Consider the following 25,723-nt stretch of genomic DNA (forward strand, 5'->3'; position numbering starts at 1 on the left):
TGGAGAACTGAATTAGACTTCAAAAGGATTGTGACAAATTGGAGAAAACCACAAAGTTAAAAAGGGTGCAGTTGAATGGAGGGTCAGAGAAGCATCTGTTCTTAAGATATCTAAAAGTCATTCTTTCTTTCTTCTTAACACCAGTAAGGTCTTATCAGAAATGTTATTTCTTGAACATCATCCTTCAAGAATGATGTGCACAAATTGGTTTAGTACTGCTGATCTTGCCTAGGGGGAAAGGCAATGGTTTATTTTTTAATGCATAAAATGGATCTTAAAAAAAATTCCAGTTCATAGCATATTAGACAATCACGTCTGAAAATACACTTAATATTAAGCTCCCCTTGATTAAGGGCTTATACACAGCTTTAATACACATAACACATTTATATATACACGTTGATAGAAAGCCAGCTTTGATGCACAGTTTCTCATTGGTGTTGAAGGAATTTTGACCTATTTTTCTTATATCAGCTATAATTCTGAACTAGGACTCTAGAGAGCACAGACTATCCTTTGGAGATTGTTCCTTTTTCCTAATCAATTTCAGATGTATTTTATATGTTACTATATATAAAGGGTGCTATATAAAGGTAAATTTTATATAAAGGTATATATATATATATATACTATATAAAGGTAAATTTTAGACTATTTCTGTGTTTAGGTTTGTTGCGTTTTTCCACAAAAAGGGTATGGAAGATGTTCACTTTTGTCTTAGTAAATATCTTTTAGAACACATGTACCAAGGCTGTGTTTGTAAACATGATGGAGCAGGTCCAACAGTGGTGAATCAAAAACATTACTTCTTAAATCCAATAGATTTTTTTATTCACTCAAGTAAGGAATAGATTGTTGCCCTACATAGGCTTAATATTTGCTAATTTAATCACATGCCAAAAATGGCACAGCTCAGTCTACAGTATATATGCTCCAAGTGAAAGAACTGATATTAGAACCATATTTAGATACACTAAAATGTATCTGTAGAGGGACAAGGATGGGCCTACTTCACTGTTTATTTTCATGGATTTTTCCAGCTCCTTGATAAGCTAGTGAGATGAGCCTAGTAATGATATGTGAATATTGGTGTAGTGTAACTGTTTTTCTATGAATTCTTCCTTTCATCACATTCATCCAAAGAAAATAAAATGACTACTAATATGATAAAAGTCCAACTTGTATGGACATAAAACTGTTCACCTGCTGAGCTGGCAATATTCAAGAAGCCAGTTTTCTGGTAGTCTTGCAATGAAGACAAGTGTTTTTTCCTTAGTGTTTTGAAACAAAACCTTCGTTCCTTGCTCAAATGTTGGATTTATTTAAGCTTTCGTTTTATCATGGTCTGAACCAAAATAGAGAAATGGGCTGCCCAGGGAAGGGAGGTGGTGGATTCTGCGTCCCTGGAGGTTTTTAAAAAGAGAATGAATGTGGCACTCGCTGCCATGATCTGGTAACCACAGTGGAAGTGGGTCCAGGGTTGGACTTGATGATCTCAGAGGTCCTTTCCAACCCGAATGATTCTGTGATTCTTTAGATATTATAAATCAGATATAGTATTGACAAACTATGATAGTATTATTTATGTATAATGTAGACGTGGTGCTTCGGGACATGGTTTAGTTGTAAACTTGGCTGTGTTAGTTTTATGGTTGGATTTGATGAACTTAAGGGCCTTTCCAATCTCTATGATTCTGTGATTGTATGAATAACATATATGAGTATGGTATTCAGTCACCTTAACCCCAAAACATGGATATGTGGACCAAGACCCAGCTGGAGAGCAGCACTGCATGACTGATCATCACCTTCCCATGGAGGATCAGAGACTGACCATAGCTGGCAGCCTCAGCTATATTATGCTTGCTTCAGCAATTTTGATAAGTTAGTTAGATGTGCTGACACACAAGCTGCCCCCTTAGCATTTTCCTGTAGCTGCCACCAGCCTAGTATAGAATCTCAGCAAAGAATAAAAAATTAAAATGACATCTGACTGACAGCAAATTCAGGAACTTGAAGATTAGAAATAAAAGCACAAGGGCAGACTCTGGAGTTATAAATCACACCAGTTACTAGCATGCTCCTCAGAAATGTGTTTCCACTATTTTTGCTTCAAAAGAAATGTGTACTTTTCAAGTAAGTAATTCCCTAGTGCTTTCTAAGCTTTTTTCTCTCTTTTGGTTCTCTAAAGGTGTCAAGATATATAGGAACAAAAAAAGATGCTGTTAACTGATTGCTTTCCTGTATTGATTCAGCATTCTGTGTGCCCACTTTATGGAAAAAAATATAGCTTGAGTTCTTTTTAGCCTTGCAGAGCTACAGTTATGTGGAACAAGTCAGATTATAGTCTCTTTTGCATATCTCCAACAGAAAGGTTTATTTCATTTCATTGCAGTGGCGCGGTCAGTACTGACCATGGCACCAACTCAGGACCTGGCACCCTGGGATTTCCCACCCTGCCACAAGAGTAGTCACAAGTGTCTTGGAAGAGGAATCAGTACAAGGGGCAATAATGCCAATGCAAAAAAGATTTGTGCTCAGCATCTGAAGGATAAAAACATTTGCTATCTGGCTATTAAAAACCAACAGCAAATAGAACAAAAAAAACCAAACCCAAGCCTTTTTTTCTTTCCTGGCTTCACATCCAGTAATTGCTTTGCACGTACAAAATCAAACTGAGTTCTTTTGAGATAGGCAACCTAGTCTGGTTTTTTATTCAGTAAAATTGAATTCAAATTGGATTTTAAGAAAGTTTATAGTATGAAAACTGTTCTTCTGGTTTTAATATTAATTTTCATAATCAGTTGTAAGAATTGCAAGGGAGGAACAATTAATTTGGCAGCATAGTTCTGCAGAGTGCCATTTCTCTGTGTTTCAGTTCAGACCAGAATTTTCACAGGCGTTTTGCATTTTGGTTGCTGTCTAGATGAGAGGACAGCTCAACCCCTGGTGTCCTGGGTTTGGAGAGGCAGGGACAGTTATCTCTGATCTCCCACAGAGAAGCTATTTCTTTGTCAGAAAGCATTCTTAGGCTTCAGAAGTCAAAGTTTATTTAACTGGAGCATGAAACTGTTTCAAAACTTTGTGAAGTGACCTTTGATATTCCTTTTTCTTGTCAGCAGTATTCTCAGACAGCTTCACCAATTCTCATGTTGACTAAGCCTCCAAAGCAATTATAGTAACAATAAAAATGTACATAAACACTGTAAGAGTATTATCTTGTCTTCAGAGAGGTAGTGAGGAGAGAATTTATATCAGAAGCTCTTACATAACTGTAAACTCTGTTTAAACTCACAAACTTCCCAGAAGGTAAAAAACCATTTTTATGCTGCTGCGGTTTTGCTGAACTGAAGATTATCCTGGAGAAAGATTTTTCATTGACTCATGAGGAGATGAAGTATAATCTATCCAGGTTTTCAAGTGAATTATCTTGTAGTAAATATTGATATAAGCATGGAGTGAGCAGTAGTTATGAATGAACTCCAAGCAGAATCTGTGTATCTGAAGTTTTCTGCTGCTTCCAGTATGTATACACAGAGTACAGTAATATAGTTAATTCTGTAAGTGACACTATTTCAAACCCTCGAAGTTTTATTTAGTTTATCAGCCACTCCAGACCACAATCACACAGTGAATATATGATGGATGCTTTTAGATTAATGTAACAAAAACATTTAGTTTGGGATTTGGATATATCTAAGGATCCCTCCCCACCTTTCGAAAAATTAAATATACTGTCTGAATCTATGTTTTCAACTTTCAGCATTGGTCTCTGTGATCAGCATTGTATGTTGATTCTTCAACTTTGCTTTATAGACACAGAGAGACTTTGAGGTACATTAGCAAGGTTGTACAGACAGTAACAATAGTAATAACTTGATAGTCTTGTATGGCCAGTATTTAAGACCTCAGTTTTCAGAGATGGTCATTAGCTTTTTGATGATTGATCTTTATCTGATGGTTGATATTTTTTTAATTACCAAGAAGCCTAAGATTTAAGGAGAAACACTGGAGATCCTTGTGTAATGTTCTGTTAATTAGTGATATTATTGTGATCAGCTGGTATGGACAAACAGCTGCTGTCTGGCTGGCCATAATGCATACACAGCGCTTGGGCAGGACCGTCAGGCAGGTCTGTACAGCTGGCAGCAATATGTGCTGATTCAAGAAAATAAAGGTAATTGTTACTTTTGGAATCCTGTCCTTTTCAATTCTGAAGCCTGGACAGCTTAGAGGCACAGATTCCTTGTCTGCACTCTGTTCATGTCACGCGCAGGCAGCACTTGCTGCCATTAAGAGAGAAAGCATCACCATTTTCCTCAAAATGAGAGATTTCAAGGTGATTTACTTTTTGTTCTCTCTCAGTTTTTGACAGAATCAATGTCTTGCCAAACTTTCCTGATAAAAGGTTTGTAAATGATTTGCAGATCCCCAGATTTCTTTCTGCATGCCTGTTCATTTTGGCTTCAGTTGCTGAGCTGAAAAAAGATCATACCGTGAAGCAGAAAAAGAGTCATGCACCCAGGCCATATAAGGACCTTATCAACTGTTTAAATACATTGACTGGTAGACAGATCATTATGAGTGACTTTTCAAATGATTGATTTCATTATAAAAGAAATGAAACAAGCACCTATTTTTTTTCCAGTGTGTGTTTAAGTATAAAGCATTTAGCATCATTGTTCCCTTCATGCTTAGTTATCTACTTTGAAGCGCATATAACAGGTTTAGATATTTTTTAAATTTTTTTTTTACCTAGGTTAGTTTTGAGATCACATTCTGGAGTTCATTTAACTGCTGAAAAGGCTTTAGTGTCTTCTCCAAACACAGTGGTTTCACTGTTCACTCCCTTCTCCAAATCAATGATACAGCTGTTTGTTAACCTAAGCTGTTCCCAGCCCTGATACTTGGGGAAGCCTACAGCTGACTTTTCAATCCTGAAGGCTGATCTTTGCTTCCAGTCATCGAGCCAGATGTCAATCCAGAAGATGAAAACATGGTCCAGTACTATGAAAACTTAGTTTCTCAGACTCTATTGACATGAAGGCTTGGTAAAGGCTTTATGAAAATACAAATATGTCATGTCTGATTCATTGCTTGAGAGCTTGGAGAATTTACTGGAACCTTTGTACAATTCCAGCATCTCAGTGAAATGGGATTGCCCCCATAGATGTCTACTTTCCCATGGGCCCATATTTGTCATGTTCAGTGATCTTACTCTTTACTGTAGATACCAGTTTTATCCAGGAGGAGGTCAGATGCCTGGTCTGTAGTTCCAAAGATCCCCTATAGATATTTAGGCAACCACCAGTTCATTGGTGCCATGGCTGTTCATAACAGTATGTTGAACATTTAAGACAGTAGTTATGCAATTTCATGGTTGAATTTGCTCAGGATTCTTGGGAGAATTCTACCCAACTTGGTTGACATATTACATTCTAACCTACCCTACCCCTAATGTCTATTTTCTTCTGGTTGATCCCACTTGTCTTCTTATTTGCTAGAAAGAACAGGGTAAGGTGTGGAAATCACCCCAATATCTTCAGCAGTAAAGACTGAGGCAAAGAAATCATTGAGCTTCACTGTGGCAGATTTTCACACTTGCCATGAATGGATCCAATTGTTTCTCTTTGTACCTTCCTATGTCTGATTTCCTTGCTGAACAGCTTACCTGCCATCTGAGCATTCTCTAAAGGGTGCTGCTTAAATTCTTCCTTCTTTCTGTCAATTTCTTGGGCCACATTGATTGTGGCACATTTTACTGAGCTCCTAATATAGCACATCTTAATAGTCTCCTTTCAGGACTCTGGTGGTCTTTTTGTGCATGATTTTAAATGTACTTAGATAAAATTCTAATAGCAAACATCACAAGAAATATTTTTCTAAGTTAATTCTTGGGAAAGTATGTACATGGTTTTCTGTTTTGTAGTATCTTGCATCTTCTGTTCTGCCTTTCTACCTGTCCCCTTTTATTTTTGCTTTCTTTTTTCTCCTTTATCTGTTTTTTATCCCCGGTGTCACCTTACAAGCTCCATCTTGACCTCAGTTTCTCCCCATATCCTATAACCTATTATCTAACTATGTTATGAAAACCACCACAGTGATGGGTTTTTCCCACTCCTCAGAAAATGTTTTTGTCTTCTGCTTTCCTTTTAACATTGTCAGAACAAAAATTAAGTATTTAATATAAACACTGTACTAATTTTACATTTACCAGTGAATGATGATGCATTAAATAAGACCTCACCCTTTTACTGGCTATTTACTTACATTTTTGTGTCTTGCAAAGTCTGTCCCTTAAGCAGGATCTGAACTAGGGTGGGAATAAAGAAAACCAGAATTAATATTAATAATAGTTTTGTGAAAATATCTCTGTTGAAAAGGAAGCTGAAGCATTTTGGACATCATGCCAGGCTACACAGATAAGAAAGAAAAAAGAGAGCCTGAAGAATAATTCTGTGTGACAGGAAAACACTGTATACAGTGTAATATATAGCATGTTTGTATACTACTGGCTTCTTTAAAATCCACAATGCTTGTATGCCAGTATTTGGATAATTTACTTTCTGAAGAAAAAAGGTTGTTTCTTTTTTTTGTTTTGGTTTTCGTTTTTTGGGGCTTTTTTGTGGGTTTTTTTGTTTGTTTTTTGTTTATGCTTGAATCTTTTGCCAGTATTTTTGTGCATAAACTTTTTTCATATTTATGTGCATAACTTCAGATAGGATGGATGGTGGTATTTAACTAAAAAGAACTGCATTAGTTGTCCTTTTATCATCGAGATAAGCAACAGCTGGGCTAGTTAGTACAGACAGTGCTTTAGCAAACATCTGGTTCTTATCTGAATGACAAAGGACCAGGGTAGAGACCTTTTTTATTTTAAAAATATAAAAAAATTAAAACCATTTCTTGATTCTATTTTTACCTTAGGAGAATGAAGAGAACATGAGCTATGCGCAATCTGTAGCATCTGAGTTCTTATTGCATTTTTATGAATATGGTCATTTATTATAGATCACTGCTAGGACCCAGAGAGGGAACTCTCTTTTCAGCCTGGAGAAGAGGGTGCTCAGGGGGTTCTTACCAGTGTCTATAAATACCTGAGAGGGGGAATAAAAAAGACTGATCCAGACTCTTTCTCAGGGCTACCCAGTGCCAGCACAAGAAGCAATGGGCACAAAATGAAATCCAAGCAATTATTTCTTTAAACATGAGACATAAAATTTCTTTTGAGTGTGGCACTGGACAATATGTTGTTGTTGACCTTGCTTTGGGCAAGAGTATGGGCTAGGTAAACTTTAGTGGTTCTGTCCAGCCTCAATTGGTTCCATGAGATGCTAGGGGCAGGAATCCATGTGAAGTATAAGGGCCAGTTACTGGCTAGCTTGCTTTCCTTGCCAAGCCTTTAATGAAGGTCAGGAATTCGTACATCACTGTTTATATTTCCTCCTCTTTATCAGTTAATCAAATTAAATTGTACTGGATAGCACTGATGTTGGCCAAGGGAAGGAACTGGGATGTGTAATTCAAGCCCTCTGTTAAAAATGCATCTGAAAGAACAAGTCTTTATTTGAACTGCAATCTTGTTTTGGACTATTGGTCTCTTTGTCTTCCCCACAGCACAGTTTCCAAATTCAATGTATTTTCTTTTTACAGAGACTTTCTGTTAACAATGTAACGAAAAGATTTTTTTTTTCTTTTTTTTTTTCTTTTCTTTTGTGAAAATCCAGTTGTGTAAATCTTCCTTGTTTTTTGCTGTTTTATAAAGGGCATTGTAGATTTTGTAAAATATTTGTGTAGTTAACTGTCGATGCCTTTGTTTAAAACTATATTTTGAGATGCTAATCAGAAATGGAAGAAGTTTTCCCCATAAAAATAATAAAAGACATGATTCACTTTACAAAACACAGCCATCTAAAGACATCACTCTTGCTATTTCTTTTATTTACCCTGTACTTTGCTGCTTTGATGAGGAGTGAATTTCTATGTATTTCTCTGATTCAGAGCTTTATCCTTGTCCATATCTTTCTGAAAACCTCTTGAGACCTTCCTACAAATGAGTTTGAAAGTTGATGGGTTGTCACATAAAGAAGGACTGTGCAATATGGCTCACGAAAAGCTGGACACTTGTTACATAAATTCATCAATATAGCACTGGGAGAATAAATCCCAAAACGCTTTTATTTTTTCACACCTTATTTAAAGGCAGTGATACAAAGGTTATTTTATAATTTAATGGCTTTATAAAGCAATATTAAGCTCTAAAGCAGTGTAATGTTAGTGTGCTTTTTTTCTTACAGTATTTCAGAATTCAATTTTTCTATTATTTTGAATTTGTCTTAGATTCGTTTATAACAGAGGCTACAAATATTGTTTAATTTACTTTTCAGTAAAGCTGTCAGTTGCAATCTGCAATTTAAAAAAACTAATAAAACAAATCCTCATTTCACAATTTAAACCCTATTGAGTCTAATTCACTTGCACCACAAGTTTATTATTCTCCTGCAGCTTGACGTGCCTCCAATTGTAATTGTGTTGACCCTCTGATGCAGTAAATCTCTCCAGTGCTTATCAAACTGGGAGAGATAAGTCTACAATTTGGAACTTCATTAAATATCTCATTTATATTAAACAGATGATAGTTTTGAGCAGAAATAATAATTTTCACAGGCTCTGTGGCCTCCCAATCGTGGTCTCCACGACTCTGTAATGTGGCATTTTGCAAACCTCCACCCCTCTGTGTCTTGGGCATTATGCCAGACCTGAATGTCAGGACTCCTTAGTCCATGGGGCTGACTTCAAAGCCTGTGCTGTGGAGACTGCAGCCGAGTGCTTTGTAGCCCTTGAAGCAGATTTTTAAAAATCTTTTGTACTGCACATTTCTTAGTCATCTGGGAATTGTGGGTAGAGTGATTAATAACGGGCAGATGTTTAAAGGAGTAAAAACAGGCCAACAAACATGCTGCTTATTATTATAATTCCTGAAAATATGCACTGCTCCTCTCATGCTTGCTTTAAAGACTGGCCCTTGGAATAAGCCTTTCCACTTCCCAGTGGCCTGAAAGAGTTTGCAGAGTGCTCAGTATCTTGCAATATCTGGTCCCTGCTGTATTTCAATGCATAGAAAATATGTGCTGTGGAATTTGTGTCAGACATTGCTCTTAAGTTGTAACGATACACAAATACGAAGAGGCGTGTTGTTGGAAACAGTGAATGCTTTGATGTTGGAGTTCATACAATTATCCTGAAAAATGCATCTATTTTTAAATATTTGTTTATTTTTTTAATAGAGCAGCTCGTGCTCTTTAGCTGAACTGGTTTAATGGTTTCAACAAAGCTCCTTTGGTAGCATTACAGGGTACCAGCAGGATGCTAGAGCTTAGGTGACCCAAGACCCTTAGGGTCAGGGAGGCTGGATGGTGTAAGGGCTGGTTGGTGGTGTGGGGTATCTTTATCTTAATTTTGAGTGTCTGGTGCTGACAAATTTAGCATCTGAGCTGACCAGTGAGTTCCTGGATGCTTGTTCTTGCTCCCAGGGGCCATGTTAGCAGTGGCAGTGGAGGAGCCCATGGCTAATGGGGTGGAGCCTTCTCATGTCAGCTAGGATGGGGAGGCAGCTGTATGTGCACCCTGTGCATGTGGCCAAGCAGTCCTCCATTGCTGCTTCTGCCACCTACCTGGTCACCTACCTCTTAATGCCCCAGGGAGGTCTGCCTGGAGTCATGTTGGGCCAGGACCAATAGCTCAGTGAGATGGTGGCTGTAGTGGAGGGGGCACCTCAGGCTTTGCCACTGTTGTTTTTTGTGGCTCTGTCAGAATGCTGGAGCAGTGCCAGGGATCAGGGAAGTTCCCAAGCTGAATGAAATACGTGAGGTCTCTGTATCCTGTGGCCAGGAAAGGCAGAGCAAAGAACTCATCATAAGTAGGATAGAAAAAAAAAAATAGTCTGAAGACAGACTTCTTTTTTTCCTTTCCCTCTCTAATTACAAAATCTTTGAGCATTTACATATTGGTTACTAATATGTGTGATGGGATTTCCTGGGGGTTTCCATGATGATTACATTTGGAAGCAAATTGCACCTCTTCAAAAAATGCCATCAGCCCAAATGGAGTTCCTGCTCTGCGTTCCTGACAGGAGCCTTGTTCTGACAGGCTGTCAGAGTGGGAACCATGGCCCAGCTGTCTGCCCAATAGTGTTGAAAAAGGCGAAAAGTGTCTGTTTAAGAAATTATCCAACAAATATCCAACAATTGCAACAAAATGCAATGGTTTTTTTCACACATTTTTTCCTGAAGGATTTGAAATTTGACAGGGCACCATAGGAGGTGCAGAGTAAAGTGGCTTAGAAAGTTGGTCATTAAGCAAAGCTGTCATTGCAAATTATATTTGTCCAGGGTGAGAAGTTTTCACCCATTGTGTGTCCAGACAGGTCTAGGCCTTAGGCAAGTTGTTACAGTTCTCCCATGCTGCTAAATGGACCCTGGGCACTAATTTTTCTCTCTCTGTGCAGTTGGAGTCACCTGGGAGCCCCTCTGGGCCAGAGCTGCCTATTGAGACTCTGCTGGATGACCGGGAACGGAGGATTTCCCATTCTCTTTATGGTGGGATTGAGGGGCTCAGCGAGTCACCCACGAGGAACGCAGCACTCAGTAGGATAATGGGTGAGTCAGATCAGCTCTGCTAATTGGGACATGTTTTTATTCCTCTCTGTGATTCATTGAAAGGTGATTAATGTATTACACATGTTGGAACTGAGGAACGAGGAGGTTGCACCAACCAAATTAAAATGTACCTTAAAATTGTTTATGCAAGCCTTTCAGATACTTACTTTTAGAAAGAAAGTCAATAAATGGAATTATAAAGTGAATTTCATGTCCCATGGCAGGTAGTAGAAAAATAGCAGGAGCATCATAGATTTTCATTGTCTCATCAGGGACAATAAATTACTGGTTGACCTAGTCTCCATGTTGAGTCTTCATTTGCATGGACTTATGGTAAATTATAACTAATTTCAGTATTTCTTCTCCTCTATTTCAGTCATACTAAAGTACAAAAATAAAGAAGGGAAACTTGCACCATTTGTGCTTATTAAGGCATTTAACGAATTAGAATTTTTGCTTTGTGAGACACCAATTTTAAAATGTCACAACTAATTTTAAGCATCCCTTGTGTAGATTCTGTGCCGTAGCATCTGCATGGCCCCAGCAGATAATGAGGTTATTAGAGGTTGCTCTGCAGCATTTCAGCTTCCAGTGTACAGAGTTAGGTAATAAAGATTCGCCTTGCCATAGGAGTGGTCAAATTTACTGAGTAGGATGGAATTAGTTTGAAAGGATTTTCAAATTTAAACACAAAAAGCAGTTTGATGAAAATAGCACCTGACAGAAGACACGATGATTCCTTGCTTGAATCGCAAGTTTTAAACATAAGATGTGGCCACTAAATCTGTGACATTTTTAGTGTGCTTGACACAGAGAATATATTAGAAGATGCTGCTATAAACTTGATAGGAAGCAAGGCTGGACTTAGTTTTTAATTCCTTGAGATTGGTTTTCGGCCTTAGAAAAAGGCCGATAGTTTGTGTATGTTTTTCACTCTGCTTTGGGGTTGTTTGCTTTTAATTTTTGTAAGTTTTTAGTTTTTTGGTTTTGGGTTTTGGTTTTTTTTGGTTTTTTTTTTTTTTTTTTTTTTTTTTTTGTGGTAGTTACTCTCTGAAAATCCACAAATTTACTATTTAAAATATTCATCAGTTAAATCTGTTGTCTTTTTTTGTGCATTTTGGCAATAGTAGTTAGAAATAAATCATATGCTCTTCCATTGCCTTACATTTTGTGCAGCTTGTAAGAAACATTTTATTCCTGGGAATCAAGGGTGCATGAAAACTTTTCAGCCAAAGTCATGCACTCCTAAAGAGAACAATTTAAAGAAAACCTATTTATTTACTGACAAATTTAAGAAATGATAAAATAATTTGAAGTCTTAAGCATTATTCTAGGTAGTGTCAAGATGTTAGTTAAAATATTTGCAAAGCCCAGACTTCTTTTTTTTTCCATCAGTGTTACAGAGGATTTACACATAGAGCTCATCCAAGTGTTACCAAGATATTGCTTAAACACTTTGCCCAGTGATAGGAGAAGAAACCTTGAAAGAGTCTGTGTGTATGTGTGTCAGCAGTGCAGTTTACTTCCACATCAAAGGAACACAGGCTTTGCCATGCAGAACAGAACTAGTGGTTCATCAGACTGGTATCATCCCTTTAGCAGCAGTGAGAGGCTGACTTTTCAACAAAAGCAAAAAAAAATATATTATTTCCAAAGCTCTTAAAATCTAATGCTTTTGGATACCACTGCAATGTAGACATAGAGAAAAAAAAAACCACAAAGCCAAAACATCTTGCACTTCATGAGTGTTTTATCACCTGAAGTTAATGTTTTGATTTCCTCTGAATCACTGTTTTCTGTATTGCTTTCAGAAACAAGGAACTATGTAGGAAATTGGTTAATTGTGACTTAAATCCATTAATACTTTAGTTGAAAGCACATGGAAAATCAAATTGTGCCTGAACTTCATAGTAAATATGCTCTAGTCCAACATAATTGAAAACTAGTGTTGCTAGGACTGGGTCATTCCCTTCTGCAATCATGGCAGCTTTGCAGAGCTGTCACATTTAAATCTAGTTTTTACGTAGCAGTTGGTTTTCTAATATGCTTATTTTTCCAAATTAATCACTACCACTAAGTTAAAATTTCATTGTTTATAATAATTAGTGATGTTATTGCATGCACATTTTCTTGCAGTACCATACAACTGCAAGGTATTACCTGTTAGGAGAGATAGGTGTAGTTGCTTGTTTTAGATTAGCTAATTTTTTAAAGACTCAATAATTTACTATGCAGTAAAATTCCTGCCCTAATTACATTGACAATGAGACCAAAATTCAGTTTTGTTTTGTTTTTTTTTTTAATTTTCCTGAGAGTGTACATGTGGTGCTATATGACTCTTCCAGGTTTTTTTTCCTCTCTTGAAAATTGGCCTAAAAAGGAGTATTAGTCCTAAGAACAATCTAACTGAGAAAGACTGCAGGTCTGTACCTTCCCATGCTGATCCTGAGAATGAGAGCAAGCCAAGAGGAGGGCTTTATGCAGTGTGGATTCCCTTGAGTGCTCTCCTCATTTCAAGGAGTCCCCTGACTTCCAGAGTCTCTGAATCACCTGATGCCTTTTTATTTACCCCTCAATGGATTTAACTATGGAAACTTCTAGTGCTCTCAGGTTTTTGTGGTGAGGTCACAGTTTCAAATCATGTGTGAAGGAGTAGGTCTTTCTGCTTCTTTTGCTATTGGATTCAACTGTTGGATTTTGTGTTGTCTTTCTGAGCTAAATGATTAAAAAATGATAGTGTCAAGGTCTGGAAAATACCAGATCCTTTCAGTCAATGCTTAAGTTGGAACAAAACTTCTGTTTCTTTTAAATACATCTAACACAATTTTCAGGAGAGGTATGTAAGACAATTTCCTTACTCTTTCAGTCTATAACTGACAGCATGAACTGGTTGTCAGAGCCTTGCTGAGAGTAGGAATTAAAAAACAATTTCAGAACATGATTTAAATTATGGAAAATAGTGTTTGCTTACTGCAAAAAGGCTACAAAAATCTTTTAACGTTTCTGACCATTCTTAGGTTGATATACCTTTCTAGATTATTATTGCTATTATATATTTTCTTAAGTTTTTTCACTTGATAAGACTTCATTTGAAAATACTTCACTGAAAAATTCTGATGGCGAGGTGATACAACTTTCTGTATCCAGAAAATGATGATTTTTTTTTTACTAAGTGGTTTTTTATTTGTAAGAATTGGGTCTTCTATTTTAAGAATTAATTGGCTATAATAAACCCCTGTGTTTGTTTATTTTTAATATTTTCAGGTTGCATGTTGCTAGTATATTCAAAATAACAACAATGTTATGCTTGTTTTCTTGGCTCTGTGATTAAAAATTCAAGCATCTTCTGACACACCACTCTTCTATATCATCCATTATGCTCCTGAGTTTTGCAATACACAAATACATAGCTGCTGTCTATGTAAATTTTTCTAACTTGACAAACATCTTAGTATAATGTACTCTTTCATCTCTTCTAGTTGCTGATATTTTTTTTATGAACATGGTGGGCTTTATTGGTAATGGTGATTAAACAGAAGTTATTTATCAGGGGGTACACAGAATAACAGTAACTTGCACTAAATCTGCTTTTCATCCTGTAGGATACCCCAGAACTTAGAAAATATGATAGTTCCTGCACAACAGGAAATGCTTTGTTCTGTAGATAAATAATTGCTATCTTCAGGATAGAATCAGGAGGAAGCACTATTGAAAAAAATTTAGCTAGAAATGTCGAGTGCATGTGTCAATGAAATAAAAATAACCCTTTGCAAGCAGAATGCAGTTCCCCAGCCAGGAATCTCACCAGAACGTGGTGGTCTGCTACAATTGTCTTGTCAGAGCTGAGCACTCTCTTCAGATCCAAAGCCTGGATATAGTGGAAGACACTTTTGTCCTTAGCTGTTCCCCACACATGTATTCCCAATCCTATCTCTATTTGCTTGGAAAATTAGATGATGTGAGTGTTTATGGGAGGTTTTGCCAAAACTCAGTATATTGCTGGGGACAAATATGCTGTAAGTGAAAAATAAATATATGAACCATCTGGAGAAATTCTAATTTCTCTGTCCGCAATTCTCTTTATCTCTCCTATAGGAAGTCTCACTACTATTATTATCATCATCACCAACACTATACTTCTTTTAAGAGAAAGCAATGGCAAAACCCTACAGCCAAGCCAGATACATTACCATGAGAATGCAGTGTAGGATGTAAGCCAAGTTATTACAGCAAACACATTAACCATACTTCAGGGGTCTTCAAGATGTAAAAGGAGCTTAAGTAGTTGGGTTCTTCATGAGTAAGTGTGTTGTTAATGTCACGTAGTGTGTATGCTTAGGGGTTTTTCTGGAGAAGATTATGTTCTTTGTTTAATTCAGGTCCAGATTATATTCTGGTCTATTATACATCTATTCTATTATAGGTTTGAAGTGTTGCTCTTTGGCATGTTTTTCCTTCTAATCTGAAAGTCCTCATAAACCTGGAAACCACCCCTTTGGTACTGGAGCTCCCAGACTTCCTTTTGAGCAGAGACAGATGGCAGCTCTTCTTAGTTTGTTATTGCCCTCAGGTTACACTTTTTTAGATTGGTTACTCGTTCAAGAAATTGGAGCCTCATTGTCCTGAGGTGAGACACACTTGAAAGGGAGAATATTTTCCCTTCCTTATTACACGGTCCAAAATACTACACATTATTATGGATTACCTTGCTGAAATTAAATTAATATATGCAATACTGGACTTCAACTGTATTCATAGTCTAAATTTTGAAGCACTTTTCTGGCCCTCAGGAAAATTATTGTCTCGGAGAGGTTTGTAAACAGCTTGAGCAATGTCTTAGATTTGTAGATCAGTCAAATATACCAATGATTACTAGGTTTGAAGCTCCTTTGCTGTTTCGTTGTAATGTTTCTCACAACTGTTAGAGAACTGCTTTCTCCAAGGGTAAATTCTGTCCATTTCAGCTGAGCTCTCTACTATGGAATGGAGTTCATTGCTGTGGTCTGCCAGCCATCTGCTGGAGGTGAAGCCTTTCACCTGTTTTTAGCTTGATCTACACTGAAAAGCATAGGCACGTCAGATGAATTTTCTCCTAAATTCCAAAGCAACTATTAAAATGTCAGTCGTCACCCTTGTCAGATGTAAAGAAGGGTAGTGAAAAGTAAAAAATGTTACAGAATTACTGTAGCCTCTCAAATGGGAAGTTCAGTCTGCCGAATGCCATAAGGTTATTCCTTTTCACAATCAATTCTTTGGAGACGTTATTAACTACAAAGTTAACAGTCTTGTAGGCATTATGTTTGGAGAGAAGTACATTACCAGGCTAAACATTAACCTGTCCATCAAAGAAGCTATTGCTGGGCAAAGTATCAGCTGTTATGCAAAATGAACACATTAATTTTAGGTTGACAGTGATGAGATGTTCACCATGCAATACCTTTTTCTTCCATCCACTTCTTCAACCTTCTTCAATTATTTTTTTTCTGAAGCCAGTTTCACACACACACACTACAGAAAGCTATACAAAATCTAGTGCAACAATGATTTTAGCTATCTCTTTATACCTAAGGCTTTTTTTTTTTTCCTAATACTAGCAAGCATGGGTAGTGATGGTAACTGAATGTTCCCAGAAAAAGAAAAGACGAATTTTCCCCTATTTCTACACAATTTTTCCATATCTGTAGGAAAAATAAAGTGTGAAAGTATTTGATGTGTCCATAGAAACAGTTTATGTAATTGCTATGTAAGTTTTGCTATATATTATTAGTGTGGTGCATCATATTTTTTTAATAACTTATGGTGTTTTCAGATTAATGGTTGATTAAGTTAGTGCTTTCCTTTTCATGAGATGTGACAATTTTCTAATTGTTTTAGTAAGATGAAGCATTTTCTGGAATAAAATTCACATAATGTTATGATCATTTATTAGAAGTAATGTAGTGCATAGTGAGAGTTAGAAGCAAACATTTTAAATGACAGATCTTTTTAAGTAGAGCATCACTATCCAGGAGGCAAAAAAATTTTTAAAGATATTCTATGACAAAAAAATAATGTGCAGCTAATATGAAAGAGTCATAATAATTAGCCATTACCCAACATAAATAAATAATCTTCATCCAGATTTGCAAATCTCTATTTTACTTAGACAAAATTTTAGTGTCGTGTTTCTACACACTGAAAAAAAACCCCAAACCTTAGCTCCAAGCTAAAATTTACATGGTGATAATTCTATATTTCTACTGTTGTCCAAACAGTACTATATAGTCTCCATCCTTCTAGCTCTATCTCAAATATATATGCTGAAAACCAGATTTATTCAGTTGAAACCAGATTTATGTCACAAAGTTTTGCATTGAAAATATACTTTTTGATATAGCTTTCTAGTCTGTTTTCATGGAATAAAGTTTCTTATAGGTTAAAATTTGCTTCTGCTTTTTAGCCAGCAGTTTGAAAATTATCTTATGCATTGAAATGATTACTGGAAAACATGACTATGTGTATATATTTATCCCTGTAGAAGCAGTAGCAGTAGTGGGTTGATAATATTTATATGCACATTAAAAGTGGTTTGTACTTGGAAAGCAGTATTTTGTTAGTTTGTAAGAATCCTCTAAATATAATTCTTTAACTACTGCTGTCAAAAACTGCCCCAATGAATCTGCTATTGAACAAAGAATAATGTTTGAGTCTTTATTATGTCTGTTCCATGTATGTGATGGGTCTAGTTTAAGCATTTGAACAGAAATATTAAAATGACTTTAAATATTGTGGTAATACAATGAAGTAATTTTTTCCCCAAGTTTTACATCTATGCCCTCCAGGATTTTTTTTAAAGGAGAGAATGAAAATTTTGAATAATTTGTCTTTAGCTGTGAGTTGTTATTACCTTTCACAATTCTTACCTTTGTGGAGGCATTGTTTAAGGGTTTCAAGGGTTCCAGTTGCAGACAAATTTTATGAGGGCAAGATTGTTCAGGAGAAATGATGAGCTCTGTTGGTCCCTGTTGAATTAATTTTCTGCCAAATGATTTGATGAAAGAGAAGACAGCGTCTTCTGGGACACTGCCTTATCTTGCTTCAAATTAATGGTTCCTAGAGACAGAACCTGAGACAATGGACATACAGCAAACATGGGAAGTTTCCTCTGAATGTCAGGAAACACTTTTTCACTCTGTGTGCGTGTTCACCAAGTAGTGGCACAGGTTGGCCTAAGAGATGGTGGAATAGAAATATTCAAAAGCTGTTTAATCAGGTTCCTGGACAAGTTGCTGTAAGTGCCCCTGGATGAGCAGGGAGGGTTGAATCAGATAAGAAGTCTCTTCAAACCTCAACCTGTTCAATTCTGAGATCTTCTTCCAGTAGGCTACAGATAGAACTAATGTGTATTATTTTCCAGACCTTTGCATAGGAATATATGTATAAAATGAGATGTAGTTAATTTTATTATCTGTGTTGTTATCATAGCATTGCAGTTTGACATAATGTTTTATCATCTGTGATTATATATTATCCAAGTTGCTCTCTGCAATTGCTTATTTTTTTGATTTTTTTGTCCCTTTTATTGTTCAGGTAAATATCAGCTGTCTCCAACAGTGAATATGCCCCAAGATGACACTGTCATTATTGAAGATGACAGACTGTCAGTACTCCCTCCTCATCTCTCTGACCAGTCGTCATCCAGTTCCCATGATGATGTTGGGTTTGGCACTGTTGAGGCTGGTGGATGGGCTAAAGCTGCAATTAATGAATCAACAGACTGGTAAGAACAGGGGTTAGTGGAAGGAAAAAAGAGACAACTGCTGTTATGCATTTTTTTCAGTTTAACTTTTGGCTATTGCTAATTTTTTTTTCTCATTAAATTTAAATTTTGCTAGTTTCAAAGTCATAATTGTCTCTGTTTCAGGAAGTCTGTACAGATAATTTGTTAGACCTATTTCTGGTTGCAGATTTATGCTCTTTCAAAGCACATTAGTGGAAATGTTACTAATTGTTATTACAACCAAATCAGTATATAGCTGTGCTTATTTGATAATTTCATATTAATATAATTGACAACTGAACTGGTGCTTTTTTTTAAAAAAAAAGAAAAAAAAAACTTTGATAAATTAAAGCACTTGAGCTTATGAAAGATAACAGAATAATTCCTATTGGAAATTGTTTCCAGGTCTATAAAAGAAAGGTTTTATTTTTATATTCCTATACACATCTAGGAGCCTTTTAATACTTCTGTATACTTACTTTTCCTAATAATATACATTAAAATCTGGGTAGAGGTCAAGGCAGGTCTAATCTCTAGCAAAAATAATGCATGTGAATCTTAGGTTGACTGGCTAATTACTTTAATATGTTTTAACACAACAGTCTTCATGAGAAATGCATTGAGCTCCATTATTGACTTGCTCAAATTCCCAGCAAAGAAATACTGTTTATTGCCTAGTTAGTACAATTAATACAGATCTAAGATTTAATTTGCAAGTCCTGTAATTATCTATAGTAATAATAAAATAAAAGCCCACCCCTGTACACTGCCACTTCTTGAAGCTAGATAATTACCACAAATGGTGTGAAGTATATGAATTTTCTTATTTTTCTTGTCTCTTAAGCCTGTTATGAATGTGTCAGCAAACCAGCAATGACACCTGCCAGCTGATATGCACCTGTCAGCTGCTTCTTTGCTTTATATTAGTTTATTTCATCTTATGCCCAGAAATTGAGTTCTGTATTTTAAGAACTGTTTTAATGATTGTATTAAAAGGTAACTTTTTTCTTTTTTATCCTCATTTGCTATTTTTTTTTAATGCTGGAGCTCTTAGCTTGGACAAGTCATAGCTGTAATTTGGGCCCTCGAAAAGTCCATCTGTCTTTTGTAAAAGCTTTTAGAGCTGAGAATCTGAGACATTTAAATAGAATAGTTCTCAAGGCTGCACATAACAGCTTATTGCTGAGGGAAATTTTTGGCTGAATATGAGCAAAATCCTACAGCATAAAGTAAGAGCCCATTTGAAACCTGCAGATGCTTTTACATTTACTTCTGCAGCATGTCTTGCTATTCATATACTTCTTTGAAAATGAAAGTAACAGTAAAGAAAATAGAGATTAGATATTGTGGAACTGATCATGCTGAAAACCTTTAAATGTGTGTCTTTATGAGAAATTGTAAAGGTCTTCAGATACAATTGCACTTAAAAGAGCAGATCAGTGCAGTGCCTCAGTACTTAATGTATTCTATTTGTAAAAAAGTAAATAGCAATAGAATTAGATTGTTGCATTAATTTCCTGCTGCTAATGGATGAAGGAAGACTTGTAAAATGAAGGTGCATTGTATGATTTGGCTGGAAGGCACAAGGGTAAAACTAAGAATAGGGATGAAGGGTTATCCAAACAGGAATGGCAGCTGTTCTGAATCACAGAAGAAAATGTAAGCTTTTCCAGCCTCACAATATCTCCCTAATCCTTGATGAAAATGTTATGAAAACAAAGGGGCAATAAGACAGGATTAATAAGTGGAATTTTAATAACAGTGAGGGTCAGAAGACGGTTACATTCTTTTAAGGATCAGCTGTCATTCCAGAAATCTTATTTGTTAAGTATGCTAGAATATAGTAAATTGCATTTGGCACTGCTTAATGACTTGTGCTAAATTCACCTTCTGTCTTTTATTAATGTAGTTGAAAAATATTGAAATGAGGCATTTTTAGGGGCATTAGTTCCACCTCTGTGTTCATTGGCTTTTCTAGTTACAAATCTTTGTGTGGACTTTTGAATACTTTTAGACAATGCACATGCATTCAAGTTCCTATGATCTGCTGCTTTCTTAATTGCTAAAGCAAACCTTTTGGGAATTAATAATAGAAATAAACCAGGACATGAAAACTGATGACTCTACTTTAAGTCTAGATATTTGTACTGTAAAAAGGCATGATGTGTGATGTCAGAGAACAAGTAATTTTTGGTCCTAATAAGTACCTTTAGGATTCAAGATGCTCTTCAAACATATTTAATCCCCCTAATTAGTGTATGTGGAAGGGAGGTGTGGTAAGAGCAGATGAGGAAAGCAGTGAGAAAACCCCTAAAGGTGATGTCAATGGAGACAATGGGATTCAATCTCCAGAATTCCCGATTTTAACTTTGGAGTTTTAGTCTGTTCTTAGGACTTGAAGTTGAATATATGTGTGCATTCTGTATTTACATGAAAAAGATATTCAGCTTTATTACAGACTTAATATGTAGGGATCAAAGCAAGCTCATATGAAAAAAGGAGCATACAGCCAAAACAAACTGGTATAGAAATTCATCCTTTTTGAAAAAGGTGTCACAGGATACATTTTGTTTTAATGAGATGAAGCCAGTCATCTTTAACTAACATGAGCTGTGTTAACAGATGTTGCTGGGGAAAATTCTCACTTACTAAGACCACATTTTTCTGGCCTTTAGAGACAGCACTGACTAGCAGTGAGCCAGAAACTCCTGTGTGGCCTTGGGAAAGTCATTTATGATCTGATTATGAAAGGTGTTGAAACCCTGTAAGTTCAGTTGAGTCACTGGGAGGATGTTTTCAGACTTAGGCAGTTCTTACTCAACTTCATATCGTGCTGCTCTAAATTCTGGAAGTGTATATGGCCCTTCTCTGTTTTATCTTTCTATCATGTGGAGATAATTTTTTCGATGTTTTGTGGGAGTGAATGTGAGGACTAAATAGTTATTTTTGAGTTCAGGCTCTGATTCATCAGAGCTTTTAAGCATATGCTCCAAAACGTTGCTAAATTGTGCAGACACCTCTGAAATAGTTGCTGTAATTAAATGTAAAACATTATGAGCCTCAGCTATTAAAGTCAAAAGGCACTTGACTTTGACTTTATTCATGGAAGCTCTGATCCTGCTCTGATTTAAGCATTGTATGTGTGTCACATGCACATATCTTATTATTTGTAAATCTGCCACTAGTAGACTGAATTTCTTCTAAGTTGCCTGATAATGCAGAAAGCTATTTTCATCCTTTATAGTACTTGATACCTTTGGCAGTTTTCCTTTCCACTCTTCACTGTTGTGCCTAATACTCAAGTGTTTCTTGATCAAAGATGTTTCTATTAATTATAATACATAGCTTACATAAAGATGCTCATGTTATGTAATCTTAAAGTATACTTTGGTTTCTCTGAAAATTTGTTATTTGCCTGTTTCTCACTAGGTATGAGATGTGTCTTATACCTTCTTCTTAAAATAATTATTTTGAAACATGTTACTGAATAGTATAATGAATTCATACAGTATTTTGAATGGCATTTAGCCTATGTAGAGATGTCAGTGATAAAATATTTACTTTCATATTTTGAAGTACAACATCAATCAAATGAGGCATCTTTTTCATACTGGATACATAGCAAGCATGCGAAATACATTTTTTTTCACTATTTTATGCTTTTGAATATGTGCCAGCTGAAGTAGAAATCTAAATTCTTTGTCTTCAGGCTCTTTCTAGTAGTCTCCCTTTTCCCATGAGTAGGAAGATCTTTCTGTGGAGTTCCTTTCATATTAATTATTAGCAGTAAGCAATCTTTCCATTTTTGTTGGTTTTCTTATTGTTTTCAACATGCATTGTGACCATTGTGACACATTGCAAGCCTAGGGTTTAGCATGCACACCAAATTTTGCCTGCATTGCTGCAGTCGTGATTCTACCAGTATTTGATGAACATGAATAAATCTATCTTCAGCAGTCTTCTGATGAAGCATGGTGAAATGCTGATCACTTCTAGCTGAAGACCTGACTCTCTCAGCCAAGGTCATACAAGAAACCGGCAGAAGAGGTCGAAACTGAATCCAGTTACCTCCAGTTGCTGTTTAGTGGTGGAACCTTTGTGGCAAATACTTGCTCTGTAGAGAAGTAATGAGTAAAAATATGTTTGTCTGTCATAGCCATGTTTAAACCAGGAGATGTTGTGAAAAAATTGCAAGCGGTTTCACATGTGGAAAGAAATTTTAATGCAAAGTCTGTAACTGAAGAGGTTTATTAAAGATCTGTGGGCATCAGACAGGAGAGATTCTATTTATATTTTACTGAAAGCATTATCAGATGAAGAAAAATCTAATAATTTGCTATTCAAAAAATATTTATTTCTCATGAAGAAAACAGAACTGTTTTATTCTCCTTCAAATTATTCTTGTGTTGAAGTATCCATTCTGATAGTATATGTATACTATAGCAAATATATACTTCTTTCATTAAAACTCATAGATTAAATTCTTGATACTTTATAACTGGAATTGTTTGATACAGTAAAAAAGAAATCCATTGTGTGTGTAACTCACTACTTGCAGTGGTTTATTTAAATATGTGTACTTTATTGCTTGTAGTAGTCACGTGCTAAATAAATGCTTTTCTCTGCAGAATGAAAGGTCGTGTGATCTTGATAAATGTTCGCATGATTTTTTTCCCTTCCTACAGCACTCTTAGTCCAGATGTTGATCCAGTGCTTGCCTTCCAGCGAGAGGGTTTTGGACGCCAGAGCATGTCAGAAAAGCGTACAAAGCAATTTTCAGATGCCAGTCAGTTGGAGTTTGTTAAAACACGAAAATCCAAAAGCATGGATCTAGGTAGTGAGTGATATTTCTTCAATTATTTTATTTGAACCTGATTTTCATGTTGTAAGTATATAGATTTTGTAATTCCATACACATCATCTACATGCAGTACTACTGCACATAATGCCTACTTACTGGAAGTAAAGTATTCTTAACATGAATGGCCAAGTGGCCTCTCTATTGTTTTTACCACTTGTAGATGTCCATATATTTAAATATCATAGCCCTCTGGATATGTGGTTATATGTAAACCTAAATGATACTGATTAAAATGGAAGTGCAAAGTGCATTTACCAATCCACATAGAATAATTGCATAAAACTGTACCATGCTGTGGTTATGGGTAGACAGGATTATGCTCAGTACATGATTGTGATGCAATTAGCCTTAAAGATCCTTCATAATTTCTCATTTTGTAGATGGATTTTGATTATGGTATTAAAAAGGCAGGTTTTTTTTTTTTTTAAGAGTTTGTTCAGAATTAGAAAATGGGGCTGGTCTCACATTTGCTTGAGACATGAGTTTTAATATTTGTGTCAGAAGCCCTATAAAGTAGCAGTCGCTAAGACAGGCTATGACTATAATAATTTTAACAGGTGAAACAACCGAGAGTAATTGCTAACAAGCACATTTATTTTTCTGCCATTGACTTTAGGTTCTGAAGTGCAGAATCTAGTAACCTTAAACAGTGAATTTTGATTGTTTAAACATGCAAAATTACTTACTCAGAATAATGAAATTTAATATGATTTACTCCTTCACAATAATTGTGAATATCATAACTACAACCCCTAATTCACCAGCTTCAACAGGGGACAAGTAAGGTTGGTGGTATTGGCTTGCCTTGACTAGCTGTGATGTTCTAACGTAAATAACATACTGTTATCTGCCTGTGATATGAACATGACTGACATTGCATGAAGGTTACTAGTTTGCTGCCATTTCTACCCAGAATGTTTGCTTACTGTTGCAGTTTATTTGCATGAAGTATGACATTGCTAGGGTCCCCTAACTTGAAAAAACAATATGCAGACCAGGAGGAATGTTGGATGCATGTGGGGCATGGGCACTAACTGGGCTAACCATTATACATTTACCTTTTAACAGTAGCTGACGAGACTAAGCTCAGTACAATGGATGACCAGAAAACAGGTAAGAATTGACAGTAAGGCTGTTGCTATAGAAACCTTGGTCAAAGCAGCTTACCACAATTACAGAACTGCCAGTCAAATTGCATGAAAACATGAATATTCCAGTACTTGCATGGCTGCTTTCTATTGTTGTGAATAATCAGCTTGTACAGGAAAAAAAAAAAAATTCTTTATGGAGATAAAGATCTAGGGTGGTATATTCAAGCAGGTCATACATGGGACTATAGGTAGACACCTGTTTCTACACTTTGAATTCATTAGTATTCATTAAATTGTTTGGATTTTTTCCCCTTCAAAAAAATCTTGGAAAATCTCCCGGCTTCAAACTCTGGCATATAGAGAGATAGAGTAGAAGAGTCGAATGTTTGGCTACAACAGGGCTAACACAGTGCATGGAAATTATTCTTTTAATTAGAACACTGCTACCTTTAACTTGAGTGGTCATCATATACATGTTGTGATTTGAGTTGAAGATTATTAGCACAAGTTGATTTGCCTGTGGTGCTGAAACCCAAGCACTGTAACAGAACAAAAGAATATGTAAAAATAGAATCTTTCAAATATAACATTGATTGTACTGTTTCACACAGTAGTAATGAGAAATAGTTTTCAAAGCATATTTTTTATTAGTAATTAAAATAATGCACCAACTGCAATTATGAACCTTTATGATTTATTAATATAAATTAGCTTTTGACCTTTGGAATGCTCTTTTAATTAGGCTAGATCTAGAGGACACCATAACATTACTTAGCTCTAATTAGGAACAATTCACCTTTTTAACCTGAAAACATTATTTATTTTAGCATGATTTGGGGAGTAGGGCATTCCATGCAGAATTTACAATTAATAATTCACAACTGCATTGCTGTTTAACCACACTTTACAGAAATACTGAAAAGCTGTAAGTAATCAAATGATGAAATTGAAATTTTTATTAAAGCAGCTAAAACTTCTACCTCTTAAAATGTTGCAGAAAATGGCCACGGTCATGCAGCTTTCTAAACTGAAAATGAGTACATAAAATTAAAATTTATGAGTCTTTTGAAGAATTAAAGCCATCAGAGTGTGAATGTATGAGTTGTGTTAATGGTTAGGGTAAGAATCAGTGCTTAGGAACTGCTGTCACTGCTGAGCATTTTTCACATTAAAAGAGTTAGATCAAACTCAAAGTTATTGTATATTATTTTTCATTTTCCTATTAACCTGCCTATTGGAATGGGATGTGATTAGAAATTTGTAAAACCTGTGTATTTTTGTAAAATACAGTTCTTAGGTTTAAAAGTGCATAGTGGGTTTGGTGTGGTATTAATAGAGAGCAGTGTTAACTGAG

General features: G+C 35.9%; 1 protein-coding gene across 24 annotated transcripts in view; it reads left to right on the forward strand.

Annotated features, from left to right (window-relative positions):
* Positions 1-25,723, forward strand: part of PARD3 (par-3 family cell polarity regulator) — a 438,795-nt gene that overhangs the window by 263,485 nt on the left and 149,587 nt on the right. For 15 of the 24 annotated variants that reach the window (XM_071734825.1, XM_071734818.1, XM_071734834.1 and 12 more), the window contains 4 exons: positions 10,508-10,658; positions 18,228-18,417; positions 23,103-23,254; positions 24,347-24,391. In XM_071734825.1, the coding sequence (XP_071590926.1) occupies positions 10,508-10,658; positions 18,228-18,417; positions 23,103-23,254; positions 24,347-24,391 (538 nt within the window). The remainder of the gene's footprint in view (positions 1-10,507; positions 10,659-18,227; positions 18,418-23,102; positions 23,255-24,346; positions 24,392-25,723) is intronic. The other 9 variants (XM_071734819.1, XM_071734828.1, XM_071734821.1 and 6 more) reach the window with 3 other exon arrangements.

This window comes from Heliangelus exortis, chromosome 2, assembly GCF_036169615.1.
Source record: "Heliangelus exortis chromosome 2, bHelExo1.hap1, whole genome shotgun sequence".
In the NCBI taxonomy this organism is placed as follows: Eukaryota; Metazoa; Chordata; class Aves; order Apodiformes; family Trochilidae; genus Heliangelus; species Heliangelus exortis.